The sequence below is a fragment of the Sinohyriopsis cumingii genome, chromosome 16 (genome assembly GCF_028554795.1).
Source record: "Sinohyriopsis cumingii isolate HCF-2022 chromosome 16, ASM2855479v2, whole genome shotgun sequence".
NCBI lineage: Eukaryota > Metazoa > Mollusca > Bivalvia > Unionida > Unionidae > Sinohyriopsis > Sinohyriopsis cumingii.
The window spans coordinates 13039242-13054192 of NC_142976.1; the positions used below are offsets into that span (position 1 = coordinate 13039242).

Sequence of the window (14951 nt, forward strand, 5' to 3'; positions counted from 1 at the left end):
ATTGTTGAAATTATCTGTAATGTGAATGCCTTTAAGGGAGACATCTAATTAATTTTTGTTAAATAAATCATATTTTGATACCATATATACTCAGATGTAAGTTTTTAAGTTGAGTCCATCTGCAAATAACATACACCAGCTGATCAGTGTCTGTGATGTTTGTTCTACTGATTCCTCCTAGCAAACTGCATAGACCCAGGTCAGCCAGTGCATTATGCAAGAGAAGATCTAGGTCTGTGCTGTTTGCAGTTGAACTTATAAAACAGTATATACAGTATTTCTGGCATTTTAATAAATTCTTACTATAATCCATACCACAGGTAATGGCAATAGATCCAGGATGGTGAATGTAAACTGTGCAAGATTTTAATGTGCCAGTATTCATTATTTTAAAACATTTATTTAAATAAAATATATACATGCAAGAAAATAACATTTGAAATTTTTGCAATAACAAAAATCTTTGATAAAATATTAGGTATCTTTTATTTGTGGAAACTCTATGTTGCTTTCATAATGAATCAATTGTATTCATTAAAATATAATTATATGAAAATATTACAGTATGTCAAAATATTACAGTATGTGAAAATATTATGATTTACAAGTCCTGATTTAACAATTCTGTTAATGCATTATAATTTTAGAATCTTATTAACACCATTAAAGATGGGTACAATTTTATAATATTAACAAGTGGTGGTATTTTCTACTGTAATACTGAATGAATTGTAAGAATTGGGGAAAAAGTAATTTTCTTATCTCTCATGTTCGCTGCAGAGTACCAAAACCAACTGAAGTTCCAATAAAGGCATCAAGGAGAGCGTCTTGAGTAAATATTATTTTCATGGTCATTCTAATTATCTAGTGTACATACTTGGCTCATCTAGCCTGACACCAAGGTGTACTCTTGATTCAGGTCGGTCTGGATCCAACCTTCCCAGGAACTTTACAATTCCAGTGTAGATAATGGGCTTTGGAGCTAAATTTAGAAAAAAATTACTCCAATCAATATTACTGCATATACTTGCTTATAAGTAGAGTCCAGATGCATACAATATAGACCCTAATCTGCCATCACATAATGCACTGGCAGATTAGGTTCTGTATTGTTTGTTCAACCGATTGTGTCTAACAAACTAAATGGACCCAGATTTGATAGGTGGAATATGTGATGGCAGATCTTGGGCAATGTAGTTTGTGATTAGACTCGGTTCATAAGCAAATATATATGGTGGCTGTTACATTAAATAAACGTTAGTACACAAAGATACAATAATAGTTTCAATGTAACAAGTAAAGAAGGTAATGATGGCAGACTTATCTGTTTATTCTTGGGCATAGAAAAATTCCAAAATGTACAAAAATTCATAATGTACACCACAAACCTTAAATCACAGTTGCTTTTTCAAGTCAAAAAACACAACACTATATTCAGTCAGCTTTAGCCTTCAACATGCAAAAAGTGGACCAACATTATGAAAAATCAGAAATAAATGAAAACAAACCTTTTCTCTTCCCATATTTGGGAGGTTTCTGTGGAACATTAAACAGCACCCTATTTCCCATGTTAATTATGTGTGACAAAATATCATCTTTTTCTTTAGCATTCAACTTTGATAACACATCTTCCTGTTCAACTGCAAGATTAGCAGAAAGATCCGAAATATCCGATAAATCTGAGTCTGAACCACTCAATGAATGACCTCTTTTTGGATGCATCCAGTCTGTATGTGCTTGCTGCTGTTGAGAACTTTTCTGTGACACTCCATATGTCAACTCCAGTGGTGGCTTGACATATTTCGAAGTCACTTTTGAATCAGAGCGTAATGAATATGTACTCAACCTTGAACTACGTCCATTTTTAGACTGAAATTCTGATCCTCCATAAACTTTATGTGCCTCCTTCATAGAAGCTGTTCGCTTAACAGCACTTTTTTCTCTAGAGTAAATTGATCTTTTCCCATCCAGCTGTGGATCCTGTAATACTTTGTTCAGAAAAACATATTTCGGAGTTGTGTGTGAATGTTCTTGGCTATCATGGTGTCCATTTTCTAAGGCATAAGGGGGTATGTTTACATCAATGTCTTTTGAAGATGATGTATACTGAAAAATATGAAGAAAAATGTAATAAAATGAGGACAACTTTGTTGTTTTCAAAATTAAATTGTACAGATGAAATATTATTATTATTATTATATTATTATTATTATTATTATTATTATTATTATTATTCCCCATCATGACAGAGATGCATGATGTCCTGCCTGTTCCCATCAACAATATAAACAATATATCCCTTTTAAATATCATCTTCCAGTATGTAATCATTATAATTTCTAAAAATAGCCTAACTGTGGCATAGGTCATCGCATCCTGAATTCATTCTGTTAGTCTGTCTTTAAAAAAGTTATGTTTCATTGTAGTAAGTGCATTTTCTTTTATATGTGCATACCTAATTATTTCAGTAAGTGCATTTCCATTTACATTTGTATACCTACTCGTTTCAGTAAGTGCATTTTCTTTTACAATTGTATACCTAATTAAGTGCATTTCCTTTTACATTTACATTTGTATACCTATTTATTTAAATGCATTTCCTTTTACATTTTTGTATACCTAATTATTTAAGTAAATGCATTTCCTTAATATTTGTACACCTAATTATTTTAGTAAGTGCATTTCCATATATAATTGTATAACTGTTTATTTTAGTAAGTGATTTTTCTTTAATATTTGTATATCTATTTATTTTTGTAAGTGAATTTTTAACATCTGTATACCTAACTATTTTTGTAAGTGCATTTCCTTCTACATTTGAATACCTAATTATTTTAAGAATAATAAGTCAAGATGCATCTCTGATAAAGAAATGACACCAAAACTTACATCTGTGGTTGTGCAAACATTATTGGTGGATCTTAAAATAATGTTTGATTATGTTATCCATATAATAAATACATTTACAACAACAGATTCATCATTATTTAAATACCTCAATGTTTTTACTTATGTAGCCATCTACATGTAGATATAATAATGAAATAGTTGTCCTTAGTTTTTCTCCTCTTACAGGAATCAAGTGCAAATCCGTCGAGTGCTTCTAGGTGAATGTAAAGAAGATGGACTCATTACAATTTAGGTCCATTTTTCCAAATACCATATATACTGACTTATAACTCATATTTAACTGCAAACACCATGTAGACCCTGTGTGCTGATAGATCTGGGTCTATAAAGTTTGTCATAAGTAATCAATAAAACCAACACTGGATTGGCAATTTATTATTACTTTTTAAGCTGATGATCATTTATTTGCATAGAATCTTCTACTACTTGCTTATTCACTTACTTTTTACTGAGTTGCGCATACAGTGAAGAAAAGTACATACTAATCTTAATTCTTTCTGGTGGAAAGAAAAAGAAAGTAGGTAATAATAAGCTATATTTAGATGGGAACATAACTAATAGAAAATTGAATTATTAATACTTTTGTCTTGACTGTGTATACTTTAGACCCATTTTCTATACACCAGGAATCCATTCTAAGTATTAGGCTATCTGAAGGGTAGCCTCTGGGTCCAATTTTAGCTGTTTGAAATCTGATAGAATGATGTCATATACATATTCAGCGGCAGATAATTTATGAAATAGAAAAAGAAATGGGCCAGCATTGATCCCCAATCAACTAGTATGGATCCAATTAATTTTCCATGATCAAAGGTAGTAATCCATCTGTCTATCATAACACCATGAATGTCAGGGTTTAATAAATCAAGTTGGAATTCCCATTTTACTCTGTGTATTTGGTTATCTATGGTTGGAACCATGCATCAAGAGTATGACCCCCATGTTATGTATATCTATATTGTGTCTTTGACTTTTGGTCTGTGGCTAGATTGGAATGAGCTATAATAGATTATTTATTTGTTTTCATGTTCTATATATTGAACTTGTTTACAGTTTGGGGTAATTTCCCACTGGATGGTTAAGTCAGATGGGTTGTGTTGCAACATTAATCAAGTGGGCAGTGTAGTAACATATGTCATAGGAGGTATTTTGACTTTGAGTCGTAACAGAGTTGTGGATATGTATATGTATGTATGTATATGTATGCAGAGTTGTAATACCCACACCATCAAACATGGGTACTATATTCCAATGAACATTACTGAGATATTCCAAAAATTCATTTTTATAAAATTTTTTAAATGACCTTTATATTATAGTTTTATGTGTTATGGATTTAACAACTGTTCTTATGCCATTTTCTGTTCAGGATAAGTGATGACAAAGACCTGACCCAGGAATTTTATTTTGTCACAATTTCTTCCATATCTGTATAGATGTGATCATTTGGAGTTTTTGATTGGTAAGTTTCTCATATTGTACAGTCCACTAATTGGGTACCGTTCCAGTGGCCTAGTGGTTAGAGCGTCCGTCTCGGAAGCTGGAGGTCGTGGGTTCAATCCCTGGCAGAGTCATACCAAAGACTTACAAAAATGATACTAACAGCTGCCTCGCTTGGAACTCAGCATTAAGAGGTTAGTGTTAGGACTGGTCGGCCTGGTGTCAGGATAATATGACTGGGTGGGACATCATGCTACATGTCTGCAGTATGATGTCCCAGTGCTAGACATCACTATAAACTGCCACACTGCAGACATTGTAGCAATATGTCTGAAAAATTGTTAAAGCTATGTTAAAAATCCAAATCACACAAACATATACACTAATTGGGTAAAAGCAAACATTTTTATGAAATTCAACTAATTTGTAGTTAATCTGGTTATTCATAAGATTCATCCTGCTGAAATCACCTAAAATATAAATTTCTTTTTGTTCCTTTATCACTTTATCAGTTTGCCTTTTTGAAAAGCTAATTCCATCTGATGTTTGCAGAAGGGGACCTATAGACTAAGCCGACAAGGAATGACTTTGTATTTGATTGATTGACCTGGATCCATATTCCTTCAATTTCATCTGATGCTAGATCATTTCTCCTTTCATCTGACAAACCATCTTTTACATATACAGCAACACCTCTGAACCCCCATCACATCTGACTGGTGTGCCACACCCATTCTGCTACACCCAGAGTATGTACATTATTGACTTTGAATGAAAACATTAAATTCAGTGATGATTCACACCTTGTATATCTGTGTAGACTTTTTTTCCATTTAATTCCTAGATCTAATATGTCCAAGTAAAAATTATTAAGAGAGGTTAGTTCTGCTATACAAGTTTGCATTTCCTTTTAGAACATTCACCAAAACATAACATACTTCCACTTGCAAAATATCCATCCTAGTTGTTAGTTTGAGAGATAAAATGTGTTGTAGATCACAAAGAAAACTACATGGACACCATCACCCAGGAGAGTTCCCAAGGTCTATCTTGAAATGGCAGAGAAATTGTCTTATAAAAAGTACACTGTCTTCATAGCCATAAGCCAGTATCTGTTGCTAGGATGAAAAGGACACTGTCTTCATAGCCATAAGCCAGTACCTGTTGCTAGGGTGAAAAGTGTCTCAGTGCTTTGTCTTTTGTCCATATTCCAAACAAATATGCCCAGGTTCAAAGCAATTTGTGAAATTTCTTGAAAGTGTTACCTTGTTCCCTGTCTTACTTAATTTGCCTTTGAGTATTAAAACAGTTTCATTTATTGCGTGCAATAGACCCTTTTTGTTCCAATGAGCAATTAAAGGTAAACCAAACGACCTTTATATGGACCAGAATTGCAACATTAAAATATTCAGCACGTTTTCTACTTACATGTAATTGGTTGCTAATCTGAACATGGCCTTTTGACCTTCCTGGAGATGGAGATGGGCTCCTCCGATCAAGGTCATATTGAAATATTGATCCATTCATGCTGAAAGTTACAGTTTTAAAACATTAAAATCAGAGAATAAATGTAGTGAATCAATTAATTAATACATTAGTTCACCCTTTCATGAATCATGTACTTTCCCACTCACACACACAATCAATTGACGGAACATTTCTAAAATATCTAGGAATGATGAGAAAATGTAACCAAAAAATACACTAAATAGCCATTTTACCTCACACTACAACAATGCATACCATGGTTAATAACTAATAAGCCCCACCACATAATAATAATAATAATAATAATAATAATAATAATAATAATAATAATAAAAAATAATAATAATAATAATAATAATAAAAATAATAATAATAATACCATCTATACTCGCTTATAAGTTGAGTCCAACTGCCAAGTAATCTGGGAACAAATCAAGGAGCTCAGTGTTCACAATGTGGGAGATTGGGTCCAAATCAACAAGATCAGTGTTCACAATGTGGGAGATTGGGTCCAAATCAAGGAGCTCAGTGTTCACAATGTGGGAGATTGGGTCCAAATCAGGGAGTTCAGTGTTGACAGTGTGGGAGATGGGGTTCAAATCAGGGAGTTCAGTGTTGACAGTGTGGGAGATTGGGTCCAAATCAGGGAGTTCAGTGTTCACAATGTGGGAGATTGGGTCCAAATCAGGGAGTTCAGTTTTCACAATGTCGGACATTGGGTCCAAATCAGGGAGTTCATTGTTCACAATGTGGGAGATTGTATCCAAATCAGAGAGTTCAGTGTTCACAATGTGGGACATTGGGTCCAAATCAGGAAGTTCATTGTTCACAATGTGGGACATCGGGTCCAAATCAGGGAGTTCAGTTTTCACAATGTGGGAGATTGGGTCCAAATCAGGGAGTTCAGTGTTCACAATGTGGGACATTGGGTCCAAATCAGGGAGTTCAGTGTTCACAATGTGGGACATTGGTTCCAAATCAGGGAGTTCATTGTTCACAATGTGGGAGATTGGGTCCAAATCAGGGAGTTCAGTGTTCACAATGTGAGACATTGGGTCCAAATCAGGGAGTTCATTGTTCACAATGTGGGAGATTGTGTCCAAATCAGGGAGTTCAGTGTTCACAATGTGGGAGATTGTGTCCAAATCAGGGAGTTCATTTTTCACAATGTGGGAGATTGGGTCCAAATCAGGGAGTTCATTGTTCACAATGTGGGAGATTGTATCCAAATCAGGGAGCTCAGTGTTGACAGTGTGGGAGATTGGGTCCAAATCAGGGAGTTCATTGTTCACAGTGTGGGAGATTGGAGATTGGGTGTTCACAATGTGGGAGATTGGGTTCAAATCAGAGAGATTAGCATAATGATATATATTTGTCATAAATTTACAAGTAAAAGTGCATATCATACCAAAACTAAGTAAATTAACTAATGAATAATAGTTACTCAACTTTATTAAATTTCCTATATGTTATTTTCACTATGCTTCACATTTAAATTCATCTATCCAAACACTGTTGAACTTGCAAACATTTTCTTTTTTTCAAAAGGTGTATTTTCCTTGGAATCCATTATAATTCAACATGGTACTAAAGGTATTATATTTCCAAAGAGTTCAAGAACTGTTTTATTCTTGTCAGGTTGCGTGTCAACTGCTATAAATGACACATTACTCAATATTGAAATATTGACTTGTAAAATAATTTAAAATACATACAATAAATGCATCATCACATGTCATGAGTCACAATGTGATTGGTTGTTAGGTTCGTATTAACTTGATTGACAGATTACAATGGTCACAAACAGGTATAAACAGTCTATTGAATGTTGTTTAGCATGAAATACCTATGCTCTGCAGATTTGTCCTTTCCAGGAGTTTTTGTTGGCAAAATGGTTGACCAGAAAATTGGGTCCAAAATCGAAAGACTAATTGACAATCCGGGAGACTTGGATTGTATGACATAGAGCTTAATCTACATTATGCTATGGCAGATCAAAACCTTTGTTGTTTGCTGTTTGACTCAACTTATAAGTGAATATATATGGGAATAATAACTGCTTTATTTATAGAGAGTGACTTGATTACTGTTGCAGAACCAATCTATCTTGTGGCTCTCTATTATTAAATATTTATGTTCATAAACTCATTCAATACCTCTTGCATTCATTTTCTCTGGCTAAAGTGTAAGCATGTTTCCTAGTCAAATACATGTAGAATGCAATTTCATATTTTAAAAAAAATATGGTCATCAGCAAGAAAAATCATATTTATTACATATGTAAGTGACTACAGTATCATAATGCATATAAAATTCTCTAACCTGTATGATAGTATTTTTTGTATTAAAATATTAATTCTGCCTACTATTATCAAGCATTCTGCTGTAGGAATCCAGGGATAGCACTTCCCATTCTGTCTGATGTATATTTATAATGCTCTATAATTAATTCTATATACCTTGATTTTCTTCATAGGAATCCGGATTGACTGTGTAGATAGATGAGAATTAATTACTACGTTGTCATGCAAGTGTGTCTGCTACACATGAGTGCATATAACACCGATTGAGTAACATCATTATTTGGTGATGTGTGCTTAGTCGTGAGGGAATATGGGCTCATGTGTGCAGGCAAAGCGATGGGTGCCATTTACCTGCAGACCTGGGTTTGAATCTCCATAGAGTATGAATTAAAATTTCTCTAACCTATATGATAGTATTATTTGTATTACAATATGAATTATGCCTACTTTTATCAAGCATTCTTCTATAGGAATCCAGGGATAGCATTTTCCATTCTGTCTGGTGTATATTTATCTCTCTCTCTCTCTCTCTCTCTCTCTCTCTCTCTCTCTCTCTCTATATATATATATATATATATATATATATATATATATATATATATATATATATATATATATATGTGTGTGTGTGTGTGTGTGTGTGTGTGTTACCATTAATAATGAGGTTTTCTTACAGCATTATGTATAGAATGTTTTAGGTCAGAACAATGGAGGTTGAGGTATTCATTCATAACAAGGATATTAACCAGGAGGTTTACCTCTCAGTTTAGCAGATAACATGAAATTATTGTTGAACTTTCCCTTATATTCTTTGGAATGCCATTCCAGATGAGTGAACCTGAGTAAGAATAACTCTTTTTGAATAGCTGTTTCTTGGTTTTGGAACAAGAAAATGGTTGGCAAGAAAAGATCTCTCACAAGAAACAACTTCTTTAGTTACATTGGAGTATTATTTAAATTTGAATACATGTTTAGCATTACATTGGAGATGTGTTTTGTAAATTTTTGTATACAAGTTTAACTTTATTTTTGTTTTCATTTTAATGCCATTTTTCAGTGCAAGTTAGGGCTATATATGGCAGCCAGTATGACTGGTGGAGGAAGAACCAGGAAAACACCAAGACAAACTACCAACCCATGGAAAACTACTGGTAAGTTTTCACAAATGACCACATTGGCCGAGTCTGAGACTTGAACACACATGGACTGAGATGAGATTGCAGTGATCAGAAAAGGCAAATGCTTTAGACAACTTGGCCACCCAGGGCCCCTAAGTTTACCTTTCAATTGGAGCTGTGTTATTTAAATTTTGTACACCAGTTTAGCTTTAAATTAGAGCTGTGTTATTTGATTTCTTTTACACAAGTTTAACTTTACATTGGAGCTATGTTATTTAAATCTTATAAGTTTAGCTGTGCATTGGAGCTGTTTTATTTAAATTTATACACAAATTTAGCTGTTTTATTTAAATTTATACACAAATTTAGCTGTGCATTGGAGCTGTTTTATTTAAATTTATACACAAATTTAGCTGTGCATTGGAGCTGTTTTATTTAAATTTATACATAAGTTTAGCTGTGCATTGGAGCTGTTTTATTTAAATTTATACACAAATTTAGCTGTGCATTGGAGCTGTTTTATTTAAATTTATACACAAATTTAGCTGTGCATTGGAGCTGTTTTATTTAAATTTATACACAAATTTAGCTGTGCATTGGAGCTGTTTTATTTAAATTTATGCACAAATTTAGCTTTGTATTGCAGCTGTGTTATTTAAATTAATACATATGTAAATAAGTTTTGTACACAAGTTTAACTTTTTCAGAAATATTTTTTCATAATTGTTGAAATTTTCATCTTAATTTCGTACTGAATGTCCTCACTGTTAAAGTTTACATGTTACTTGTACATGGAATAAGTTGTATGATTTCCTATCAGCCATGTTTACCCAGAAAACGTTGCAATAATCTAGATATTGCTGAATATGGCTTGTTATAGTACATTATGTTCATTCATTGCAAATTGTTTTCAAAACTTACCCCCAGAATTTTGTCATGGGCGCCATTTTGCAGACATGTGTTATTCAATGCATGACTTCGAGTACCATTTATTAAGTTTCAGCTCCTTGGTTTAGTACCAGTCATCCAAATCTTGTTTTTTTCTTCTCAGTATTTTGCTCACACATGAAATGTAATTTAATGAGGGCCAGTTGTAGAAATACATCTAGGTCCATTTTGTATTGTTTAAAATCAAGCAGGGTTGTGTTGTCTGCATATGGCTCAGTGAATTATTAAATACAATTGCTAATTTTAAAGGCAATTCATGAATAAACAGAATAAAAATGGAGTGAGCCCTGTATGGGTCCTTGTGGTTCTTCACATGTTATCATATATACTAGCTTATCAGATAAGTCTACCTGCAAACTGCATAGACCCAAGTCGGCTGTTACATAATGCTCTCGCAGATCTGGGTCTGTGCAGCTTGTTAGGTATAATCAGTTGAACAAACAAGATAGACCCTGATCTGAAGGCACAATATGCTACGGCAGATCAAGATCTTTACTGTTTGCAGTTTGACTTGACTTATAAGTGAGTATATACAGTATGGGCTCCTCTTGCAAAAGGTTGCAATTTACTCTAAGGTGGCAGGGTCCAGTTTTGTAAATTGGCCCCTGGCAAATTTCTTAACTTCAGGCTATGGTGTGACTTTTTCAGCTATTATTGTTTACTATTTATAGATATGGATATATTTGTGAACTAGGTGTTTTGGGCTTGTGTTGTTCTTGAAATTGATGTCTGGCATGTACACCTTCCATAGTTGCTCTGCAGTATGTTGATAGTGAAATACCAATAGTTGGCTAGGAAGAAGAGCTAGCCTCCCATAGCAGTAGACACATGGGTTCAAGGCAAGCCGAGTATCTCAAAAACGGCTTGGATGACAACTATTCTGAATTGCATCAAACTATTTAGTAGACAATGTTTTTCAAAATTTTCATCCAGGGAAAGGGCTTGCGTTTGCACTGTGAGCACTACATGCTGTCAAAAATGGCATTTGGATGTGAAAAATGCAGGTATAAAATAGGGGTTGGGGTGCATAAACCTCTTCTGCTATGAACTGCCATTGACTTCTCTGGTCAAGTGAATACTATTCTTATGCTTTGTTTTAATATAGGTATCTAAAAATATGTACCTTTTTGACCTCACTTGTGTATTTGATTTTTTATGATTTTTTATACTAGCATTAAATTTGTACATAAAAACTGGACACTGCCCCCTTAAGGAAAATTGATCATTTTTTGATGGTTCAGTTAGCCACATCTATTATACTTTTCTGTTTCTTTGTGTATATTTAAATAATTTTTATGCATTAGCTTTATTATATCTCCTTCCTTTTTCCATATATTACTTAGTGTTGTATGTGATGTTCTTTGGAGAGGGAGGTAACTGTGTTTTGTACCTCCATGTGGGAACTGTTTACATCATGACAAAATAGCATATTTTGGATATAACTTACTAAATATGGGAACAAAATGGTAACCATAATGTATTGTCTTGCACTTTCTGTAGCTGTCAAGGTTTTGCACCTCTATTTTTATGAATACTGTTCACATTTCAATACAGACACACCTATACAATTACATAGCATGTCAACATGTATTCTTTAAAGTAATTTAACTCCACAGGAGCAGATAGAATTCAGAGGAATCATACATAAACATAGGATAACTTGTGTAAATTTCTCAGTGTGATATTTTTTAAGTTGCTGATGGAAATGACAGCAATTTATAGTACATCTAGCATGAGCAAAGATCAAAAACAATTGCCGCCTAAGTACAGGAAGAGTACATGAACTTTAAACAAAATCTTATTCGTTGGGAATGGAGAGGTCTTTATACTTGCAAAGAAAATTAGACAGCATGCAAAATGGTCATTCGTGGGATTTAACCTAATGGAGTCTATATGTATAAAACCATTGTGAATATTTAAACCCTGAAAGAGTATGGTATATATTTTCATAGTTTACAATACACTGTTTCATTTATTAATGTTTTTTTCTCTTTGACAAAAGCTTCAGCAACACAGGGGCAATAAGGTAAAATAAAACAACAACAAAATTCCCACAAAGAGCTGAATTCTCTCTCTCTCTCTCTCTCTCTCTCTCTCTCTCTCTCATATATCAGACCATATTTTATTTTGCTCATGAGGTGCATGAAGAAAAATTGTGATGGAATACATATGCATACTTCTCTCTGTATCTCTCCCCCCCAACTCCCCAAACAAACTGGAAAAAGCATTTTATTATTAATGATGCAATTTCCCTATTGAAATAGCATACAGTGATACTTTTAATATTTATGAACCTGGAAGTTATTATAATTTAATTCCACACAGCATTACGAGTTTTATCCTCTAGGTAACTCAACAAATTTTCAGGTCAACATCATTATATGTAGCTGAAAGTACATAATACATTTAAAATACTTTATGTGAAACAAATTAGGTACTTTTAGTTACATTTAATGATCCTGACTGGAAAGGTTACTGAGTTGCAGATAGGATAAAATTAGCAATGTTGCATGGAATGAAGTGAAAAACGCATTCTGAGGTATTTATCTGGCCTCATCTTATATTCAGCATTGACTTATATATGGGCGAAGGTTGGAAAATTTACCAAATTTGTTGATTTGACTTATACTCCGCATCCACTTATAAGCTGGAGACAGTATGCAGTATTTACATATGTGACTGATTCTCTTTATTATTATAAAAGAAAGAAAAGATTGTTATTTATAGTAACATTCTCTGGCCATAAGATTCATATACAGCAAAAAATGGATTATCCAGAAACTGGTGATAATGTGCTCCTAACTGTGGGCTGTTGAGACCTCAATCTGCACAAATCTGCAGCTATATTGCAAGACATTATGCTTTTTCATTTGAAATGATAAGAAGAATCATTTGCTTTTGTGTTTTATAACACAACGGTACTTTAAATGTTACATTGTGCTGAGGCAAGACATATAAGAAATTATTACCTTGCCAATTGGTCACACTACAATAGCCAATACAACCTGACACCATTCTAGTCAAGAGCCAATACAACCTGACACCATTCTAGTCAAGAGCCAATACAACCTGACACCATTCTAGTCAAGAGCCAATACAACCTGACACCATTCTAGTCAAGAGCTAATACAACCTGACACCATTCTAGTCCACAGCCTTAACCACTAAACTAGCATGGCTCTGGGTAGAATGACCAATACAAACCCTGATTACTGACCAGCACAAACCCTGATTACTGACCAATACAAATCCTGATTACTGAAGCATTACACTACTACAGATCTGAGTCTATGCTTTTCACAACTGAGTACATGTAATACATAAGCAAACAGAATATAATTATATTACTTTCAAAATTTGAACAAAAAATATCTGCTGGACATGTTGATAATATCACCACTGAGGAAAAGTGATACTTATGTCTCAACATTTGCTGATGCAGGCAAAACAAAAATTAATCCATTACCTGGATGTAGCTCGGGAGTTACTCTCTAGCAGGTGACGTATCCTTTCTGCCTGATCTTGATCTGCTGTCTCATTTAGCATCTCTATCACATCCTGTGTAGAAAAACAATGATTATAGCTATGACTCTGTACATGCAGTAATTTATCCAGCTTGAAATAACTGTTTTGTCTACCTGCTGGCCTTCCACTCCTGACCCAGGTATATTACTGTATGATCTAAACCTTCTGGCCTCCTTCTCCTGACCCAGGTACATAACTGTATGACCTAAACCTTCTAGCCTCCCACTCCTGACCCAGGTACATAACTGTATGATCTAAACCTTCTGGCCTCCCACTCCTGACCCAGGTACATGACTGTATGATCTAAACCTTCTGGCCTCCCATTCCTGACCCAGGTACATTACTGTATGATCTAAACCTTCTGGCCTCCCACTCCTGACCCAGGTACATTACTGTATGATCTAACCCTGCTGGCCTCCCACTCCTGACCCAGGTACATAACTGTATGATCTAAACCTTCTGGCCTCCCACTCCTCCCAGTCTTGGGATGAGGTGGATTGGAGAATCTTTTTTTGGTAGGTATCCCCGTCTGATCTTTCAAGTCCATTTGAGTCAGCCCCCTCCCTATGTTATGATTACCTGAAGGCTTACAAGGTATTGCATGGCCCGAAGGCTTACCTGTGTGTTGAATGCTATACTTTCCATTTAGTGTTTCTGTTAACTGTTATATCTATTCTAGCATTTTGTATGATATGCACTGTGTATGCTAGGAATAGGTGTAAGATATATATATATATATATTTTTTTTGGGGGGGGGAGACAATTTTTGATGATTTCTGGTACAATTTGGATTAAAATTTGCAAATCAGTGTCTCTATCGCATATTCCGTTGTGTTGAGCTCTTCATCATACATCATTTTATACACTTCTCTTATTTTCCTTTTCCGCTCACTTTCATCAGAGGTGGATTGTGATAGATCATTTTGCACATCATTTTGTAAAGACCTCCTTGCTTTCTTCTTTTTCTTTTTGTGTTCATTCTGTTCCTGATCTTGTTCTGTTATCTTTTCTGTCCTTAAAGCCTGTTCTCTTTTTTGTTTCCTATGTTTGTTCCTCAGTTCTTGTTGTTCCTGCTCAATCTCTTTTTGTCCTTCTTCTTGTTGTTTTTGTATTCCTGTTTGTTTATCCTCATGTGGCCTTTTACCTGTTGGTAGATTGCTTTGTAGGTCTTGTTCAGTATTGGTTGTTGCCTTTCTGGTCTTGTCCATCTTCATCTTTA

General features: G+C 34.3%; 1 protein-coding gene across 5 annotated transcripts in view; it reads right to left on the minus strand.

Moving 5' to 3' along the window:
* Positions 1-14951, minus strand: part of LOC149779962 (uncharacterized) — a 170316-nt gene that overhangs the window by 7871 nt on the left and 147494 nt on the right. For all 5 annotated transcript variants that reach the window (XM_089936673.1, XM_089936678.1, XM_089936679.1 and 2 more), the window contains 4 exons: positions 13674-13765; positions 5779-5878; positions 1509-2106; positions 878-982 (listed from right to left, as the gene is read on the minus strand). In XM_089936673.1, the coding sequence (XP_089792799.1) occupies positions 878-982; positions 1509-2106; positions 5779-5878; positions 13674-13765 (895 nt within the window). The remainder of the gene's footprint in view (positions 1-877; positions 983-1508; positions 2107-5778; positions 5879-13673; positions 13766-14951) is intronic.